Source organism: Haplochromis burtoni, unplaced genomic scaffold (genome assembly GCF_018398535.1).
Source record: "Haplochromis burtoni strain Fernald_Lab_line unplaced genomic scaffold, NCSU_Asbu1 Contig_3, whole genome shotgun sequence".
NCBI classification, from domain to species: Eukaryota; Metazoa; Chordata; class Actinopteri; order Cichliformes; family Cichlidae; genus Haplochromis; species Haplochromis burtoni.
Genome location: NW_024582364.1, coordinates 548,191 through 566,318, shown reverse-complemented (window position 1 = coordinate 566,318; position 18,128 = coordinate 548,191). Strand labels below are relative to the sequence as shown.

Genomic DNA, 18,128 nt, shown 5'->3' with positions numbered 1-18,128 from the left:
CCGTAAAGCTAAGCATCAAATAAGGAACTCGGCTAGTTTTGTACTGTTTTTCTTTTGCAAACTGAAAGCATTGCTGTTTCATCTGTGTGTACCTGCTTTTGTCCTGTTGTTTTGATATGTGCCTATGCCTCTGGGACAGGAAACTCCTAGTCAGAAGTGGGATGTTCAGCTCTGCTCATTAAAAATAATTACTCTGTGTTCAATTAAAGCTCAGTGATGCTCCTTTGATCCAGCCAGCTCAGTATGTTTTATCCAATTGTCTGATATGAACATTTGAATGAAAGGAGCTCTGATGGTTAAAAAGACTGAAAAGACTGAATTCAACTCTTCAGGTCTCTACTTCTGCACCTTGTTAGGCAGTCCACTTTAACAAGATGATTAAAAAGAGATTTAAAGTCACTTTAACTTTACTTTTCCACGTCTCACTGTTTCTGGGATGCTCTGCTTTTGGCTTCTCAGTTTGCTGGATGAAGACCAGAGGGATTACCACAGGCAGGCATGCTCATAAAAGGCAGAATACACATAAAAGTTCATGCACATTGTACACATACTCCTACACGCATTATAAATTCACTCACCCAGCTGCCCACCCACAGCTGCCCACGTATCTTTTTTTTTTTTTGCTCTCTCGCATACTCTTACTTGACTACTTTTAAAAAAAAACTTTACTGAAGGAGCTCTGCCGCATGAGCATGTTAATGTGCTGACAGTGGATCCTGTTACAGAGGAGAGCTGTTCTGCTGAATCCCAATTGCCCGGGGACAGAAAGGATACCAAGCCAAGCTTTGACTGCAGTTATGCTTCAACGCTGTTATTTTAATAATTTTCTCTCTCATCCCTATGCTCATCCACTTTGCACTCTAGCTTCCTCTTTTCCTCTGCTTTCTCACTTTCTTAAGCTCTATTCCCTGTCTACCCCTCTATCCTGTTTGATAAGTTTCCTCAATCAGGCCTTCCTTCTCAGAACGCTGCATCGATTCTCTTTATCTCTTTTCTCTTTGTGTTCCCTATGCAGTATTTACCTGTTTGTGATTTATGAGTTCAGGTAATTCTCATCAAGTAGGCTCCACTTTACAACCCTAATTCTATAAAAGCGTAAAACCGTAAATAAGAACTGAATCCCTCACTAATCTTCATTTTTATTGACAGTAGAAGATCAAAAAACATGACAAAATGTACCATTTCATGCAAATATACTAGGTGATTTTGAATTTTGGTAAAATTTTGCTAACAAGTGGGGACATGGTCATGTTTGCCCTGCTGTATAGCTGCATAACAGTCACATACTTTGTCACACATTTCATTTCACCATGTGCCAAATGTTTTCAGTTAGTGAAATGTCTGGACTGTAGGAAGGACAATGCGCATCTCGAATCTTCTATTATGAAGCCATGCTGTTGTAATGGATGCAGTATGCGGTTTCAACTTGTCTTGGTGAAACATGCAAAGCATTCCCTAAAAAACAACCTTATCTGGGTGGGAGCATATGTTCCTATAAACCTGTATATAGCTTTCAGCATTGATGGTGCCATTCCAGATGTGCAAGCTGCCAATTTCTTAGTCACTGGTGCACCTCTGTCCCATCACAGATGCAGGCTTTTAAACTGAGAGCTGAAAACAAGCTGGATGAACCCTCTCCTCTTTAGTCAGGAGGACACGGTGTTCATATTTTCAGAAAATAATTTGAAATGTAAATTTTTTTGACCACAGAACAGTTTTTCATTTTGCCTCAGTCCATTTTAAATGAGTTTTGTTCACAGAGAGCTTTAACCAGCATTTGTGGATAACACAGTAAACTGTTTTCACTCTAGTCCCTTGTGCACAGTGATTTATCCAAATTCTCTGAAGATTTTGATGGTATTATGCACTGTAAATGATGAGATATTCAAAGTCGTTGCAATTTCACATTCAAATTATGCACTACTTAAGAGAAAAGTACTGGTATACGTCAATGGTGACAATGGTGTTAAAGTTGTAGGAAATAGAAGATGAATGGGTGTCTGGTTTATTGCTTTGCTGGCCTACCATGAATATCACTGGGAAACATCAAATGTGGTGCTGACCTTTATTACATTCTGAATTTTAATGACTCTAACAATGAGAAGAACAGCCTCTTCTGCTTGAGTGGAAACAATGTTGCAGAAAAGAGGACATATAGCACATGCATAATCAATCAAAACACTACAAGTCTACAGGTCGGTGGTGCAGCATCATTGAGGAAGCTTGCCCAGTTTTCCAGTTGTCTTCAGAGCTCATTTAGATGCCTCTTTCCACAGTCGGAACAAACAGGGCTTTGGAGCAGCACTCACACCTCGACTGCTCATTTACTGATCATTAAATATTCAGTGCCAGACTGTCTGTGGTACATTAAACAGTACAGGTATAAAGGATCAAGGTCAATCATTTCTAAAGCACGAATGAGAGGCTGAAGTGTCCACATCTCAAAAATAGCCGAGGCATTTACTGCATTACAGTGTGCACAGGTTACCTCGAATAATGAAATTAATTCTACCACAAGGAAGACTGTGTAACTCTCGTACACCAGCCACTGTGGCCACAGTTGAAATTTATGTGATAAGTATAACTTCAGCTTGAAGGAGAAGAGTCAAAATGTCAGCAATGTGACTCAGTAATGCTTGTCACAGCAATACCATTTCAAAGGGTTTATTTAGCTGTTTGACAGAATGACTTAAGTAAAACTGTTGCATGAAATGCCTGAAGTAATAAACTTAGCCACCCATATAGTCTCACTTAAAAGTCACTGATGTTTGCAGGGTACTAACAAGCCAGTGCTAGATTCATTCAGCTGTATATAGACTGCAAATATATAATGAAATACCACAGTAGTGTTACACAATATTACAACTGATCTTAGCCTCATTTAGCATGCCCTGATTCATCTGTTTTAATATGTCTTGCACTTGACTGAGATGGTAATTAGCAGGACACCCAGGATTTCCAGAAAAAAACTCACAAATCAAGCCTGTTATAGCCTGTTTCTTACTTGATTTCTGTGGAACGAAACATTTTGAAATGGTCCAAGCTATTGTTGATCACCTAGGTTAAGGGAGAGAAAATATTAAATCTAAATTTAAACAAAACTATGATCTTTAATCCAATCTAATTTCATGGAGGTAAAAACTAGCACTTCTAACATACCAGAAGAAAACAACCGTTGGACACTTATAAACTCAAGCTGTCTTTAATGAGATTTCTGCTCTATTTAACTGTATTACATCTGAAGATGTGTTTGTCATGGGTTATAATGATTTTGCATTGGCACATGATTCAAATTTACAGCTGTATTGTGTGGATAGAAAATGTAAGGATGTCTTCTAAGTAAAGTCATCACTCACAGGATTATCCCATCTATCTTCTTTGCAAGTATACAGTCCAAACTGGAATACTCTTTGCAACCTAAATCTGTTATACGTTTGCGTAACTATTCTCCCATCAAGATCTAACCTTTTAAAATATGGGCAGATGTCTTTTTAGCCTATGTGAGTTGCGCAGAGAAAAGTGCAAGGATGTGTCCTTCTAAAATGGGCGATAACCTTGAAGTGCATCAACCTTTCAACAAGTCGCAATCCTAACCCAATTATAGAGGTGTAAAAGCTTGATATAGCTGGCTAAACAATTAGAAAGTGCACTGTCAGAAGCAGAATAATCCTGTTAAGAAGGCTACAGAGCAGCACAAGCGTTTCTATCCTCACTGACAACTGTCTGTACCAGAAGATTTGTATAATTCAAGGTGGCATTCAAGGAGTTTTGCATAATATATTAGGAGTTTCAGATGTTTTGAAACCTTTAAGCTCAGATTTGGTTCCAAAATATCCACAAATATGTAACATATTTGTTTTGTTTTGTTTTAATCAAATATTTGCTTTACATAAAAGGTCACAGCTCTTCTTTGTCTCTTACTTGTGCTGGCTGGGTTTCTTATGCAACCACCATATTTATTTATGACTCTCAGCAATCAATATCTTGGAATATATGTGTGCCAGAAAAACCACAGGATTTTGAATACAGTAGCATTTAGGGGAATCGCTGATCTGTTTCGTATCCAGATTTTGGAACTTTTAATTATGGTGATAGTGAGCTTGAATGACTGCTCCTTTGGGGACATCGCTGTAGTGATAATTTTCAGTGAATAGCTCAGAGAAGAAAGATGTTATTAACACATTTAGTACGATTTTGCACGAGGCCTCTCTTATAACTGTCAACTACTTCTTATTTCATTTGTATTTTATCCTAATGTTAGCTCATTCAAGTTGCAATTTTAAATATTGAGAATAGCAAAAAATATTTGACAATACTTCGATACTTCAGTTCAAGATCTAAATGTCTGATTTCACTTATATCTTTTTCTGAAGACACCAGTTTGATTTCTCTTCTGCCTCCCAACAGTATATTTATAAATGGATGTGAGTCATAATGCTTAATCTCTCCATGCACCATTCAACGTGTTGGTATTCAAAGAATTGCTTTGAGGAGTTACTGTTCAAATAACTCCATATTTGTGTGTATGAATAAACAAATTGAAAACTCCAGATTTACAGCATACACACTACAGCTGGTTATTGCGACTTTGTTTGTTTGCAGTTATTTATTTACTGACAGGATTTTCAGAAATGATCTGAAATATTTCACACACACACACACACGCACACAAGAAAGTGATATAGAGATATAACATTTGTATATCTCTATGGGAAAAAAATATCTGTTGTCATTAAAAATACTGCATATTCAAATGACTTGAGCAGGTTTTACTATGTTTTTACAACTGTAAGTAATACCACATTTTCAACAAGCCACAACATCCTGAACATATTGTTTTTTCCTTGTCCCGCCGGCTACGTTTTGGTTTGGGCACTTTGTCACGTGTTTTTTTTTAAATCAGGAGATTACAGCCAATCAGAGTCAATTTTTCAAACAGCTCAACAAATATCAGGAAAACAAACAAACCGTTTCTTTGCAGTGTAAATCTGAATCTGTTTGCTAGCTGAATGTAAAGTTGGTGTATTTTCCAGGACAAAAAAAGCCTTAACGTAATAACTTCACACAGAAATGGACGTAGCAAAAACCAATTTAATTTAAACATGTCATGTACTCTTTTGTGTGTGTTCTATGACAGTCCTAGGCAGTTTATTGTAGTGTACTGCAGACTAAACTGGTTAATCTGCAGTACCGTGGTACGGTTGACATTAAAGGACTATGTTAGGCTGGTGCACAGCAGGCTGTGGTGTCCAGGGTCACTTATAAGTTATATCAAGGGTATATTTAATTGAAGCTGAGGATGCTTCACCTATTATACCAGATTTATATTATCTACAGGTTGGGAAACAACAATGACAGCTCAGTAAACCTCAGATTTCAGGCTTGGCTGATCACAGACTATGAGCATTAAAAATACAAATGATTATACAACTTACTGCAAAGTAATTCTTTGACAAATCATAAGGCCCTCCACCAGACAAATCTTAGTTTAGCCTCTGCTTATAAGCCCAATATGAACATAATGAAGTGAGAAACAGACTATTTATCTCTTCACCTTGACCCTTCACCTTGATGCCCTGGTTTTCTGCAGACTCGGCAGCGGCTGATGATGCTTTCTAGGAAAGGTCCCTTCACTGTCTGAGGTATGGGTTTACTGTAGGAGAACAACATACAGAGACAATAATAATTACAGATAACTTAACAAATTAAATTTGATACAAGTTGCCAAATCACAAGACAGCACTGTTCTGAGTTGGGAAGCCTCTAAACAGCATTGGACAAAAGAGTAATGAAAGATGAACGATTCCTTGAATATTTAACTGAAAACTACAGAACTATGTCTCCTTAAACAGAGAAGTGAACAGTTCACCCGAACATGTTGTTGGGGTCGAGGGAGGCCAGCCAGTAGCTATAGGAATCAGGATAGTAGTTACACGTCCCCCTGCCGTGACACTCTATAAAGGGCACTTGGCGGAAATTTTCCAGACATGAGCCAGGAGAAATCAGGGGCTGCGAGGATCCCTCTGCTCCAGCACCTGTTTGCTGTAACAGACAGTAAGAACAGAATCACTTAGAGAAACAAGATCTCTGAATTCAAATTTTAAAAATAGTAAAAATGAACAAAACACTGATTTCTTTACCATGATGAAAGAGTACCCAGTCCACAGTGATTCCCAACCTCTAGGACATTCTGGTATGAGAGTCCTCTGACTGTGGATGGCTATGACATTGGAGGTGGTTTCACACACTGAGCACCTAAACAGGTATCCATATTATTTTATTCCACATAAGGTTAGAGGGTAGATGTAGGTGGCAATTTTAGTTAATGGTAATCACACTAAATACACAATCTTATCCCACCTGCTAATGTAGGATTTCAGCATTTCTCCTGATATGGAAACCATGTTCATAGGCATGGGAGTTTCAGTGGACAACCAGTATGAATAGTCATTACGAGAAGCATAGCGGCAGGCATTTTCAGTGTCACAGAACAGAAAAGGCATTGTAGAGAAACGAGGCAGACAGCTCCCCGTGGTGCCTGAGAGACAGTTTAAAACACTGGTAAATATGCAGATTTTATTTATTTTTTAATGATGCAAAGATGCATCTTATATATGCACATACAACTTCTGGGTGTGGTGTTTTCCATGCTCTTACCAAGGTCCTGCCCATGAGCTCTTTTATATCCATTGATAAAGAGGAAAGAGTAACCACTGTAGATGAAGCTAGTGCCATGAGGACATTCAGGGGGGTGGATGCTCTGACTGTGCCTGACTATCAGGAAACTGTCAGCATAACTTGGACCGGTTCTGCCGGGCAAACCTGCAGGACCCTTATGACCTGGAGTTCCAGGTCTGCCATTGGGACCTGCAGATTGAAGAACATAATATGCAATGAAATAATATCACGTGTGCAGCTTTGTTCAAGGATATTTTTGGAATCTGTTGGGGGATGTTCTATAGTCACTACTACCTGCCACTAATGCACTGAGGACCTGTTTTAATGTGCACTGGCAGATAACTTCATTCAGAGGGCATTATTATTTTTTCCTTATTTTTTCTTTTTTCTTATTCACACAATGTAATGCACAACTGTGAAGCAGGAGCGCTGCCAATACCTGAACTTTTATTGTTTTTCAGGTGTGATGTGTCCAGCTATTTGAAAGGCAATTCCAATCATTTGAACACATTTAACACTTCACATTCTACTGAAATACTTGGAAAATCACGTTTTCAAGTGTTTTTTTTTATATTCTAATGTGTAATTGGAATATACACAAAAACACATTTTAACCCAAACATTTTGCCACATGTACACACGTATTTTTGTAAATGGAGATTTTCCATTTTTGTTTAAAAAAAAAATCCTATCCATATGTAAACACAAAAAACAAAGTCAAATGCTGTCAAGCACATGCCAGAGCAACAGGTGGCAATATAAAAGTCTAGAAGCCTGGGAGGAAAAGAGTAAATAAAGATGAATGGCGCATAAAAGCAGTCTTTCTAAATGGTAGGATAATAACTGCAGATAGTAAGATTAACAGCAACGGTATTTTGTCTATATCTGCCATTGTAGAGATTCATCTCATGTAAACAATAACATGGCGCACAGCGTGACGTCAAAAAAGGCGCACACCTTTGATGTTGCATGACTAAATCTCAATTTTCCTTGTCCACATGTATATGCAAAAACTGGAGTTTTCAAAAATCTCCACCATAGTGATCCAAAACACTGTTTATGTGTGGATGAAAGGTCAAAACGCATAGAAAAAGCTGTGTTTTCAGAAATACCCGTATACGTGTGGACGTAGTCTTAAACACACCTGGCAGCCCTGCTCTTCCTTTATCTCCTTTGTAGCCTGTAAATCCAGGCAGACCAGGTGGGCTGAAACCCTGCATTCCTTTGATACCATGCTGGCCTGGAAAAGAAGTGTTCAATAGCAAAATTTATAATTCGAATATCACATATTACACAGGGAAAGGTAATACATGCAACAAGGATTAACTCTAAAAGTATTAACCTGGTGGGCCTGGAGGTCCTGGTGGACCAGTTCTTCCTGGAGGTCCGCATGTGCCACGGGCACCAGGAGAGCCTTGAGCTCCTGGTTCATGTATTACTTTTCTAAATGTTGCCTCACCTTTACGCCCTTTAGGTACACAGAAGGAGCAATTAGAAAGCTATTCCCCAGATATATGTAATGCTTAGCTTATCAAGTATTGACTCACCTGGTGGTCCAGGAATACCTTGGGCCCCTGGCTGACCAGGAGGGCCAGGGATATACCCAGGCTCTCCAATTTTACCTAAAGAAAAAAAATTAATGGGATTATCTCTTTGTATTGCTGCATGGATTCCAGCATGATGATGATGTGCGTTTCAAATGTATTGTGAGAAACTTGCTGAAGACTTTGTTACTCTTCAACATAGATTACCAGCAGGTCCTGGGAATCCTGGAAGACCTGGGTCACCTCTTACCCCTGGGCCTCCAGGTCTGCCTATTGCACCCTGAGGGGGCAAATGGAAATAGAAAGATCAGACTCTAATTATTGCAGTTAGAGTTTGAAGACCTGCCATTCTATACAAAACATTAGTTTTAGTACGGTGTGAAGAATGCTACAGAAAGGCTTGATGAAAGATTACCTCAACTGTAAAATACATCTTTTGCTATGAACTCTCCATTTTAATCAAAAACTCATGTCTACTTTCTCTAGGCATTTGTCAGAGGTAAATTACTGTAAAAACGTACAGGTGGTCCTTGTGGGCCTGGATCTCCTGGTTCCCCTAGATTACCCTGGCTTCCTGGAAGACCTGGGTCCCCTCTGTCTCCTTTTAACCCAGGCACTGCTGTACCTGGAGGACCAGGTGGGCCACGGTAGCCTACATTGAGATTAGAAAGGCACTGATTATGGAGATAAAAGTAATTGAGGATGAGTGGCCTGGTGAAATAGGCATGCAAGAACTTCCATACAGTGACCAAATTACATAAACTGAAATCATCATCTGGACCTACAACTTATCGAGTAGATTCTAACCTTTCCTCCCAGGATATCCAGGTTCGCCAGGGTCTCCTCTATACCCAGGAAGACATGCGCCTTCTCTTCCAGGTGACCCTCTTGGGCCAAGGATGCCTTGTGGACCTGGAATTCCTTTGTCTCCTGTTAGTCCATGAATCCCTGTAACAGACAACCCAGGGAGGCCAGGATTTCCAGGAGGACCTACAGAGTGGAAAGAACAATTAGTCTAAATCAGTAAGGAATTATTTTAGTAGTGATGCATAATTTAATTGTAATGGAACAGGCCTTTAGTATATTTTATTGTTTGATATTACATATAAATACATCAACTGATGAGTGCTTTGTTTGTTGCTATATGTATCGCTCATTATTTAACTTCCAGCATGTGGATTATACTGTAAGTACATCAGGTCTCTGGGTGTGGTTGAATGTATTCAGTGTTTTTCCAAGATTATCTAAAATAAGAAAGAAAAGAAAAGAAAAAAACCAAACAAATCCCAAAACGAAACACTGGACCCTCGCCCTCCTGCATAACCCCCACTCCCCAGCTCCTTAAGAGGGTAATGTGACTGGTATGTGACTCACCTGGCTGACCAGGGTCACCACGCTTCCCAGGACTCCCTTCTATCAAGACTGCAGAAGAGCGATATAAGAACAGATGAATTTGCCTGTGCCATTCAGGGGTACCATTAGCTATGAAAGAGATAGCTATTCTACAGGCCTTTTTAATTTTAGACAAAAGAAAAAAACATACATAAATACATAATTACATAGGATTATACATGACCTCAAAGAACCATACAAACATTTTTTATGCAGTATTTGGCTTACTAGTCTCTCCTTTCTGCCCGGGTGGGCCAGGAATCCCATCCAAGCCCTGGCTGCCTTTCGGACCTGGAAGTCCTCTATTTCCTGTTGGACCCACATTACCTGAGGCAAACACATTTTAAAAAGTACACTCGATTAAACTTAAAGTATAAATAAAAAGCGAAAGTACTATTTGATCATTTCGAATTGATCCTGGAATGAGACAATGGGTTGCACTTCAAAAATATGTGGTGAAAAAAGTTTCTTCATATAGTTGCAATTAAAAGGACTTTGCCTTGTGGTCCATTAGGTCCGCGTTGCCCTTTGCTACCTGGAGGGCCATCTGACCCTTCTGGCCCTTGAGACCCTGAGGGACCTGAGACAGAAGGAGTGAACAGAGAGAGTTGGGTAGAGAGGTAGAGTGTTAAAGCTGTCTAATATTTTATCAGTTGTACAAACCATTTAGTCCAGTAGGTCCTGGGTCTCCCTTGAGTCCAAAAATTCCTGGTAAACCCTCTGTTCCTGCAATTCCAGGTTGTCCTTTTTGACCCTTCATCAAATTAGTATTAGTCAATCCCGGTTCACCCTGAGGACACGAAGGAAATAATGAAAGAGGGATAAAGAACCTATTGATGAACACATTTGTTTCAAATAATATACACATTTGTATTTATTTACTGGAATCTTCTCTACTGCATCAGTGACATTTAAATTCTACCTTTTGGCCTGCTGGTCCAGGTAGACCATATCCATTGTACTTTGGTTCCCCAGTAGCTCCTTTGAAACCAGTTTTACCCTGATCACCATCTCGCCCTGGTTTTCCAAGTATTCCTCGATCTCCTTTTATTCCCTTTGGCCCTGGCAGAATTAAATCACTAGTAACACTTTCTAATAACTATACTACCATCATATTTATAATAATGACGTTAACAAATAATTCAAATCAAATGTTATACTATTATTGAGATGTCTCTTAGAGCTTAAGGTTCTAATTCACAATAGTTTAAGGTGCATGCAGCAATATTCTAAAACACAATGATTCAGTTCTTATTGTTAGTGTCAACATTCGATTCACAATCTGAAGGGGGCCCTAAACTGTAAAAAAAAAAAAAAAAAATCAGTAAAAATACAATGCATTGTTCTATATAGATGTGAACGGATTTTCTGTATTCATTATCCGCAGATGTGTTTCCGTACTTCTTAATTACTATTAATTACTATTACTATTAATGTACTATTAGTACATATTAAAGCTTATACATTTTTTGTTTAGTTTTTTTATTAAAATATGTTAAAACATTTTTAATTTGTTAAAATATTAAAAAAGTTTTTTTTTTTAAAGCTTACATGTTTTTATTGAGAAATAATTGTTAATTTATTTGCTAAGTGATGTCTGCTGTGACCAGATGCTAACAGTTGCCTGTCTCAATACGAGTACTTGTGCATACCCAGGTTCTTATGGACTCGTGATAAGTCATCAGTCAGAGAACAAGTACCAATTCAAAAGCTGTATCTCAAAACCTAGGCTGCATCTTTCGGAGGAGCTGGCCTTTGCGATCTACGTGGGCCGGGTCCTTTGAAAACCGAGAAGGCTGGAAGTGAACAGCTGTGAAATGGGACGGTCTAGCCTTCAGATTTGCGCCACCGCTGTCTCGGTGGAGTTTGATAAACTCAGCTGTCTGCTCCTTGCTATCTAAAATATAACAGCACACTGGAGTAAATTCTCGACCATCTCACACTTGTGTTTAATCAGTTTTCTGTTTGACGTTTATTCAGCTGGGTGAAAACCCCAGAGGAAAAGTTTTATCTAATCTAATCTAATCTAATCTAATCTAATCTAATCTAATCTAATCTAATCTAATCTAATCTAATCTAATCTAATCTAATCTAATCTAATGTCTTTAATCTCAGCCAAACCGATTTACTCAGGAACAAATAAAACACTGAAAAAGCCAAACAATACAATTTTTTAAGTTACCTAAGTGACTTATATATCATGTTTAACCTGAGTAGCGGGGGGTTTAAAAAACAATGTGCCGGGAGTCCACTGTTCTCGCCAGAAATTATGTGGGTTACAGCTGCTCCAAGACAGTAACAGTAACAGACTAATTAAACAATAAAATATGTTACAGATTTTACAAATTTAAGAAATAGCACTAGTATATACAAATCACTCAATTATAAATATCAAGAGTTAAAAGAGGTGATTATAAATAAATATCAAGAACATTGACAAGGATATTACAGAGTAGAAAAGAGTGTGTGCAAAAAAGATGTAACAATATTATTATCATTATTATTATTATTGTAATGGGCATGCAACTTGGAAGATGCTTGTAGTTTTCTCACTACATAAAAACTACACACTGAAAAGGTCATTTATTAATCTTTTTTTATTAAAAGGATTTTAAAACATGAAGTTTTGTACATGTTAAATTTTTAAGTTTAAGGTTTTATTTTTTTCAGTAGTAGAAATCGTACAATAACAATACAATGGAGTTCTGAAAACACAATACAATAAATTATTCTGCACAGTGATCACTGAGCATTCATGAGCATGATAACCAAAATATTCTTAATTTTTCTTTATTTAACTTCAGCTTGAAGTAAAATGCAGTACTTACCTGGAGGCCCCCTCAGCCCTGCATCTCCTGGAGCTCCGGGATGTCCTTTAAACCCTGGTGATGTTAATAATCCATCCAACCCTGGATCACCTGGTGAGCCTGGGGACATACAGGCACACAGCATAAATACAGTTTGGCAGATTTACAAACGGAAATAATAACTAGTCACTGTGAATGTTTAGCTTATTTCAGACCTCTTGGTCCAGGATCCCCTGGTGCTCCCACTTTTCCTCTCCACCCTTTTGATCCATTCCTGCCAGGATCTCCACTTGGACCAGCCAGACCAGGGTTACCTTGTGCAATACAGTTAGTGTTAAAATATTATTACCATATCCTACTCAATGCCCTGTCCTAATATAATGTGGATCATTTGTAAAAAAAAATAAAAAAAAAAAAAATAAAAAAAATTAATAAATAAAAAATCTCAGAAACATTAAAGACTGTAAAAGGACATTTTTTGAACAAGACTTTACTGGAAAGTGTACCTGGTGGACCAGGGTCCCCTGAGTTCGCAGTATAATTTTGTGGTGATGGAGCTCCTGGGGCACCTTTGGGACCTTGGTCTCCATTCATACCTGGGGGGCCTGGAGGACCTCTAGGCCCATCTGGGCCAGAGTCACCTGCAAATAGCCAAGGTAGCTCTAACTTCATCAGTTTTATATAAATCAGTTTTTCATAAATTACTGTCACACAGGCAAAAACTATTATATTGTTTCAGATCTGACATGACTTAACTTTGTTTTTTATATTTATTGTTTGTGTATATTTTATGCATTGTGTTTGTGTGCACGCGCACGTGTGTTTGTGTTGCATTTGTGTTTACCTCTTTGACCAGGTGGACCTACAATTCCAGGCAACCCATCTGGTCCATATCCTGATGGCAATCCATCTGGTCCAGGGTCTCCTCTGGGTCCTAACAAAAGTGAAGTTGAATATTTTGATAAAAATCAATACATTGTAAAAACTCATAAAGTAATTTTGGTATTTTCAACATCACATTAAGTACTCACATACATGAAAAACCCAGATTTTTTAACTATTCCATATTGATGAATTTAAATATGAATGGTCTATCAGATAAGGAATACTGTACCTGGTTGACCAGGTAGGCCATTTTGTCCTCTGATTCCTTTTTGTCCATGATGTCCTTGTGAACCTGGTCTTGATGGCCCAGGGAACCCAGGTTCACCAGCAGGGCCAGGAAGACCAAACCCAGGCAAACCTTGATTTCCCTTCTCACCAGGAAAGCCATTAAGTAACTAAAAAAATAATAAATAATAATAATAAATAAATATATATATATTATATATTATATATATAATATATTATATATATATATATATATATATATATATATATATATATAACAGCTAAGATACTGGCAGGACCCTCAAGCTCCCAGGCCTCTGGTAGAGGACCCGAGCTTGAAGGATAAACCGCCCGCAGGGGCGTGCTGGGTGTTTTTTTTTGTTTTGTGTGTGTGTGTGTGTGTGTGTGTGTGTGTGTGTGTGTGTGTATAAGGTGAGACAAAGGAAATTTTATATAAATATTAGTGCTGTCAGCGTTAATCTCGTTAAAATGACGTTAACGCCATAACTGCACTAATTTTATATCCAGATTGGTATTACTAAGCTGTTACCTGTTTTTTTTATCTGTCTGTAATGTTCTTTCAGGGCTAACACCAAATACACCACACAAGTCTAGCATAGACTAACCTTGAGGTCCTTCAGAACCACTTGGTCCTGGTTCTCCACTTGGCCCAGGCAAGCCTTTACATGATTCTTTGCTACCAGGTAGCCCTGGAAGCCCTTCAGAACCCTTTACTCCTGCACAAATCAATAACACAATCAATGTAGCAAACAGATCAATATTGTTTCAAGTTTGTGCTTTATTATGTGCTTATGAAGAGTACAGTTTTGATTTTAGTCAATAGTCAGTTAGTCATCAGTACCCTTTTCTCCTGGAAAACCAGGACTGCCAGTTAGCCCTGGATATCCAGGTAAGCCAGGATTCCCAGGATCACCTGCAGGCCCTGGATCTCCATCTTCACCTGGAAGCCCTGGGAAGCCTGGAGGCCCAGGGTGTCCAAGGTTGCTATCACCCTGTTATTAGAAAAATAGAGGACATAATTTATATGTTAGCATTCACTACTTAATCTGCTTCCAGAATTATATTGCAAGGTATAATGTTTGGTAGTGTTTGGTAATGTTCCAAGCCTTTGATTATGAAAAAAAGAATGCTGCATTTTCTCGTCATTCCCTGATCTCCCTTCACAAAGAACTGACATAACATGAAGGAAGCAATCATTTGATGGGCCAGTTTTTAAAATCAAATACCTAGACAATAATGGTAAATGGCCTGTATTTATATAGTGCTTTACTAGTCCCTAAGGACCCCAAAGCGCTTTACATATCCAGTCATCCACCCATTCACACACTGGTGATGGCAAGCTACATTGTAGCCACAGCCACCCTGGGGCGCACTGACAGAGGCGAGGCTGCCGGACACTGGCGCCACCAGGCCCTCTGACCACCACCAGTAGGCAACGGGTGAAGTGTCTTGCCCAAGGACACAACGACCGAAACTGTCCAAGCCGGGGCTCGAACCGGCAACCTTCCGATTACAAGGCGAACTCCCAACTCTTGAGCCACGATCGCCCCATCATAATGTAAAAAATTATTTTTATTTATTTATTTTTTTTGCTTTTATGCCTTCCTGTAAAGACCAATAAAGTGCAATAGAGTGTTTGCTATATGAAGATGTCTGTTGTATCAACTTTGTTTCTAACCTTTGGTCCTGGAGGACCAGGAGGGCCTTCTTGGCCTGGCTGACCTGGGGAACCTCTACCTGGAGGGCCTAGGACACCTGGTTGGCCCTTGTCACCTGAAAAATACATACTTATCAGTAAACACATAAATCATCTATGTGACTAGTCCTCATTTCCTTTTGAGACAATCAAAGTAATCTCATATCTAGGAAATATTTTATGTGTTTGCAAATATGCAAATGTTTTCTGCATAAATTCACAGAACCTACCTTTCTGTCCTTGTTTCCCTGGCATTCCAGGAAATGATAATGGGCCACGTTCTCCTTTCTGGCCTGGTATACCTGGTGGTCCTAGACGACCTGGAGCCCCTGGATGACCTGACATTTGTTTTGGTGATATAAAATATGTTTCTCTTCTGCTATTATAATTTAGCCATTGTTTTCCATCCAGCCAATTATTCATCCACCTATTGAGTTATGCATCCATACAGCATATCCACATGCAGTACTTACCTGGGCTTCCAGGTGAACCTGGCCAACCCTTCAATCCAGGTGGGCCAGGAAGTCCTTTATTGTATATGATTCCAGGTTCCCCCTTTTCTCCTGCAATAAAGGAGAGATGTATGTTTACTATATTTAAGTTTTTATAAAATTTTACATTAATCAGTATATAATATAACCTGGAATTCCTGGCTGCCCTGGAAAGCCAGATACCCCATTATCTCCTTTCATTCCTGGAGGCCCAGCAGGTCCATAACCCACTGGCCCAGAGTAGCCGTCTGGTCCTGGTCTGCCTAAAGGGCCTGGTGGGCCTTGGACTCCACGGTCTCCCGTTTCACCAGAGAAGAAATACTAGAGAGTGGGCAGAATAGTTGTTCTAGCTATGACTAAAAATAAAAAATTGTTTTGCTCCTGTACAGGTTAAAACCTCTGAAGCATCAAATGTGACACCTGAGATGTGGAATTGCACAAGGCAAAAAATGTCATGTAAAACTCAGATTTGTCAGCAATTTCTCACCGGATCCCCTGGAAGCCCTGGATTGCCTTTGCGACCTGGCAATCCTGGAAGTCCAGGTAAACCCGGATCCCCAGGCCTCCCAAGCTGTCCCTGGTCCCCTTTTTCTCCCTTTGGCCCAGGAGCACCAAAGGAATACGACTCTCCCTTCTCTCCTTTTCGACCTGGAAAACCTGCTTCACCAATTGGACCCTTTGGAAAAGAATTAATATTAAGTGTTTACATAGGTAAAGAAAAACAAAACAACAACAAAGCAAAAATTTCAAGACATGTTTTCTTACAGGTCTTCCTGGTAAGCCTTTAGGTCCTGGGAAACCGGGATCACCTTTATCACCTCGAGGCTGATTGAAGCCTGAGCGGCAGAAATAGTGCACATTCTAGTTTTAAATCTTATTTGCTTTCCATCACTACCAGTAAAAGTGCATTTGAATGTGCAACTCAGATAGAATAAAATTCATCTGTTATGCAGTGCTTGTTACCAGGCGGGCCAGTTTCACCCTGGGGACCTGGAGGTCCTGGGAATCCTGATCCAGTACACTCATAACAGGGATCCCCCTTTTGTCCTGTACAAAGAAACAAACATTTTTTAAAATCTCAATTATTGCACAATATTATTTTATATATGAGATTCAAAGGCCTTGATGACAACTGCACACAACACAGTAGTCTGCTAGTAAAAGTAAGTCATAACAAGTTTGAAATAAATAATAAATACTAACTACAATGGTTTAAAAAATTAAAAAACAAGGCTTTAAAAACAATCCAACCTTTCATTCCAAACACCCCATCGTATCCCATGAGTCCAGGCAATCCATTCACTCCTTTAATTCCTGGCAGACCCTTGGTAACTCTGTTAGCTACAAACGACAACAAACTTAGTGTCCTAATTACACTTTCAAAACATTTCCTCTAAATATCTGTATAATTATTGCAGTACTATGTCATTAATATCCTTCACTATAGTCATTTAGCCTATATCTAAGAGTTTAAAAATCCATATCCACTCTGTTCAATGACTATCAGTGGTCCACAACATACATGCTACAATTCTATAAATAAAAAGCTAAACCTTCAAAGTTATTTGTTTATTTATTTGTTTTGTTAAGCATGATAGATATTGAACATTTAATTAGTTGTTGTTTTGTCTCTTCCACAGCATGTCTTTGTCCTGTCTTCATCCACTCACCCCCAACCGATTGTGACATGACATCTTGCAGTAGGTTTATTGTTAGCATTTGAAGTTATAGTATTTGGAGGATTTAGGGGAGAACATTTTTGCATACTTCTGTCTTCAGGGATTCCAGGTGGGCCCTGATCTCCAGGAGGTCCTTGGTCACCAGGCTCTCCATCTGGACCCGGAGGGCCGATATAATCAGCCCCAGGCTCCCCAGAATCACCTTTTAGGCCTGGAAAGCCATTGGGACCACGTAGGCCAGGCACATCAATACCTAATCCTGTGCAGGGTAAAGTGAGAGGCCATGAGCAAGCTTTACAAAATAAGCTTAACATGTGGATGAAGGATGTTAACAAAGGATGTTATTCTCTTTCAAATTCTTTCTTCACACCTGGAGGTCCTCGTGGTCCAGGAAAGCCCACAATACCTGAGAAAAGAATAGCCACATGTGTTATTACTGTATGGGCAAGTCAGCTACAATAAAGCAGGTTTTTTTTTTCATCGGCTCATGACTAGTGCAGGCTTTGACTTTAGGATTTGCTATTCTGTTGTATATCTTCTTCATTAGTTTGTATATTATAGAGTATTATGCACCCCGAGGCCCAGGAAGTCCAGGTGGGCCCTGATGACCAGGATCTCCCTTGTATCCTTTGATTGGCTCAGTCACATATGTCTGTAAACAAAATTGTATTGGACGTTTTAGAACAACAGGAAGTGATGGATTCAAATAA

At 39.1% G+C, this 18,128-nt stretch overlaps 1 protein-coding gene across 1 annotated transcript in view; it reads right to left on the bottom strand.

The window, feature by feature from the left end:
- Positions 1-4,577: 4,577 nt before the first annotated feature.
- The window catches only part of LOC102289227 (collagen alpha-5(IV) chain), a 22,606-nt gene continuing 9,055 nt past the window's right edge, over positions 4,578-18,128 (bottom strand). The window contains exons 19-52 of the mRNA XM_042218840.1: positions 17,992-18,070; positions 17,789-17,824; positions 17,507-17,677; positions 16,991-17,080; positions 16,703-16,786; positions 16,505-16,575; positions 16,227-16,415; positions 15,889-16,060; positions 15,722-15,811; positions 15,479-15,586; positions 15,231-15,325; positions 14,394-14,544; positions 14,157-14,268; positions 13,536-13,699; positions 13,266-13,355; positions 12,928-13,062; positions 12,637-12,735; positions 12,443-12,541; positions 10,537-10,676; positions 10,278-10,404; positions 10,114-10,194; positions 9,843-9,941; positions 9,597-9,644; positions 9,030-9,212; positions 8,744-8,874; positions 8,430-8,502; positions 8,226-8,300; positions 8,021-8,146; positions 7,823-7,918; positions 6,658-6,867; positions 6,361-6,538; positions 6,141-6,255; positions 5,870-6,042; positions 4,578-5,653 (exon numbers count right to left, since the gene is read on the bottom strand). Coding sequence (XP_042074774.1) covers positions 5,551-5,653; positions 5,870-6,042; positions 6,141-6,255; positions 6,361-6,538; positions 6,658-6,867; positions 7,823-7,918; positions 8,021-8,146; positions 8,226-8,300; positions 8,430-8,502; positions 8,744-8,874; positions 9,030-9,212; positions 9,597-9,644; positions 9,843-9,941; positions 10,114-10,194; positions 10,278-10,404; positions 10,537-10,676; positions 12,443-12,541; positions 12,637-12,735; positions 12,928-13,062; positions 13,266-13,355; positions 13,536-13,699; positions 14,157-14,268; positions 14,394-14,544; positions 15,231-15,325; positions 15,479-15,586; positions 15,722-15,811; positions 15,889-16,060; positions 16,227-16,415; positions 16,505-16,575; positions 16,703-16,786; positions 16,991-17,080; positions 17,507-17,677; positions 17,789-17,824; positions 17,992-18,070 — 3,993 coding nt within the window. The 3' untranslated portion in view covers positions 4,578-5,550. The remainder of the gene's footprint in view (positions 5,654-5,869; positions 6,043-6,140; positions 6,256-6,360; positions 6,539-6,657; positions 6,868-7,822; positions 7,919-8,020; positions 8,147-8,225; positions 8,301-8,429; positions 8,503-8,743; positions 8,875-9,029; positions 9,213-9,596; positions 9,645-9,842; positions 9,942-10,113; positions 10,195-10,277; positions 10,405-10,536; positions 10,677-12,442; positions 12,542-12,636; positions 12,736-12,927; positions 13,063-13,265; positions 13,356-13,535; positions 13,700-14,156; positions 14,269-14,393; positions 14,545-15,230; positions 15,326-15,478; positions 15,587-15,721; positions 15,812-15,888; positions 16,061-16,226; positions 16,416-16,504; positions 16,576-16,702; positions 16,787-16,990; positions 17,081-17,506; positions 17,678-17,788; positions 17,825-17,991; positions 18,071-18,128) is intronic.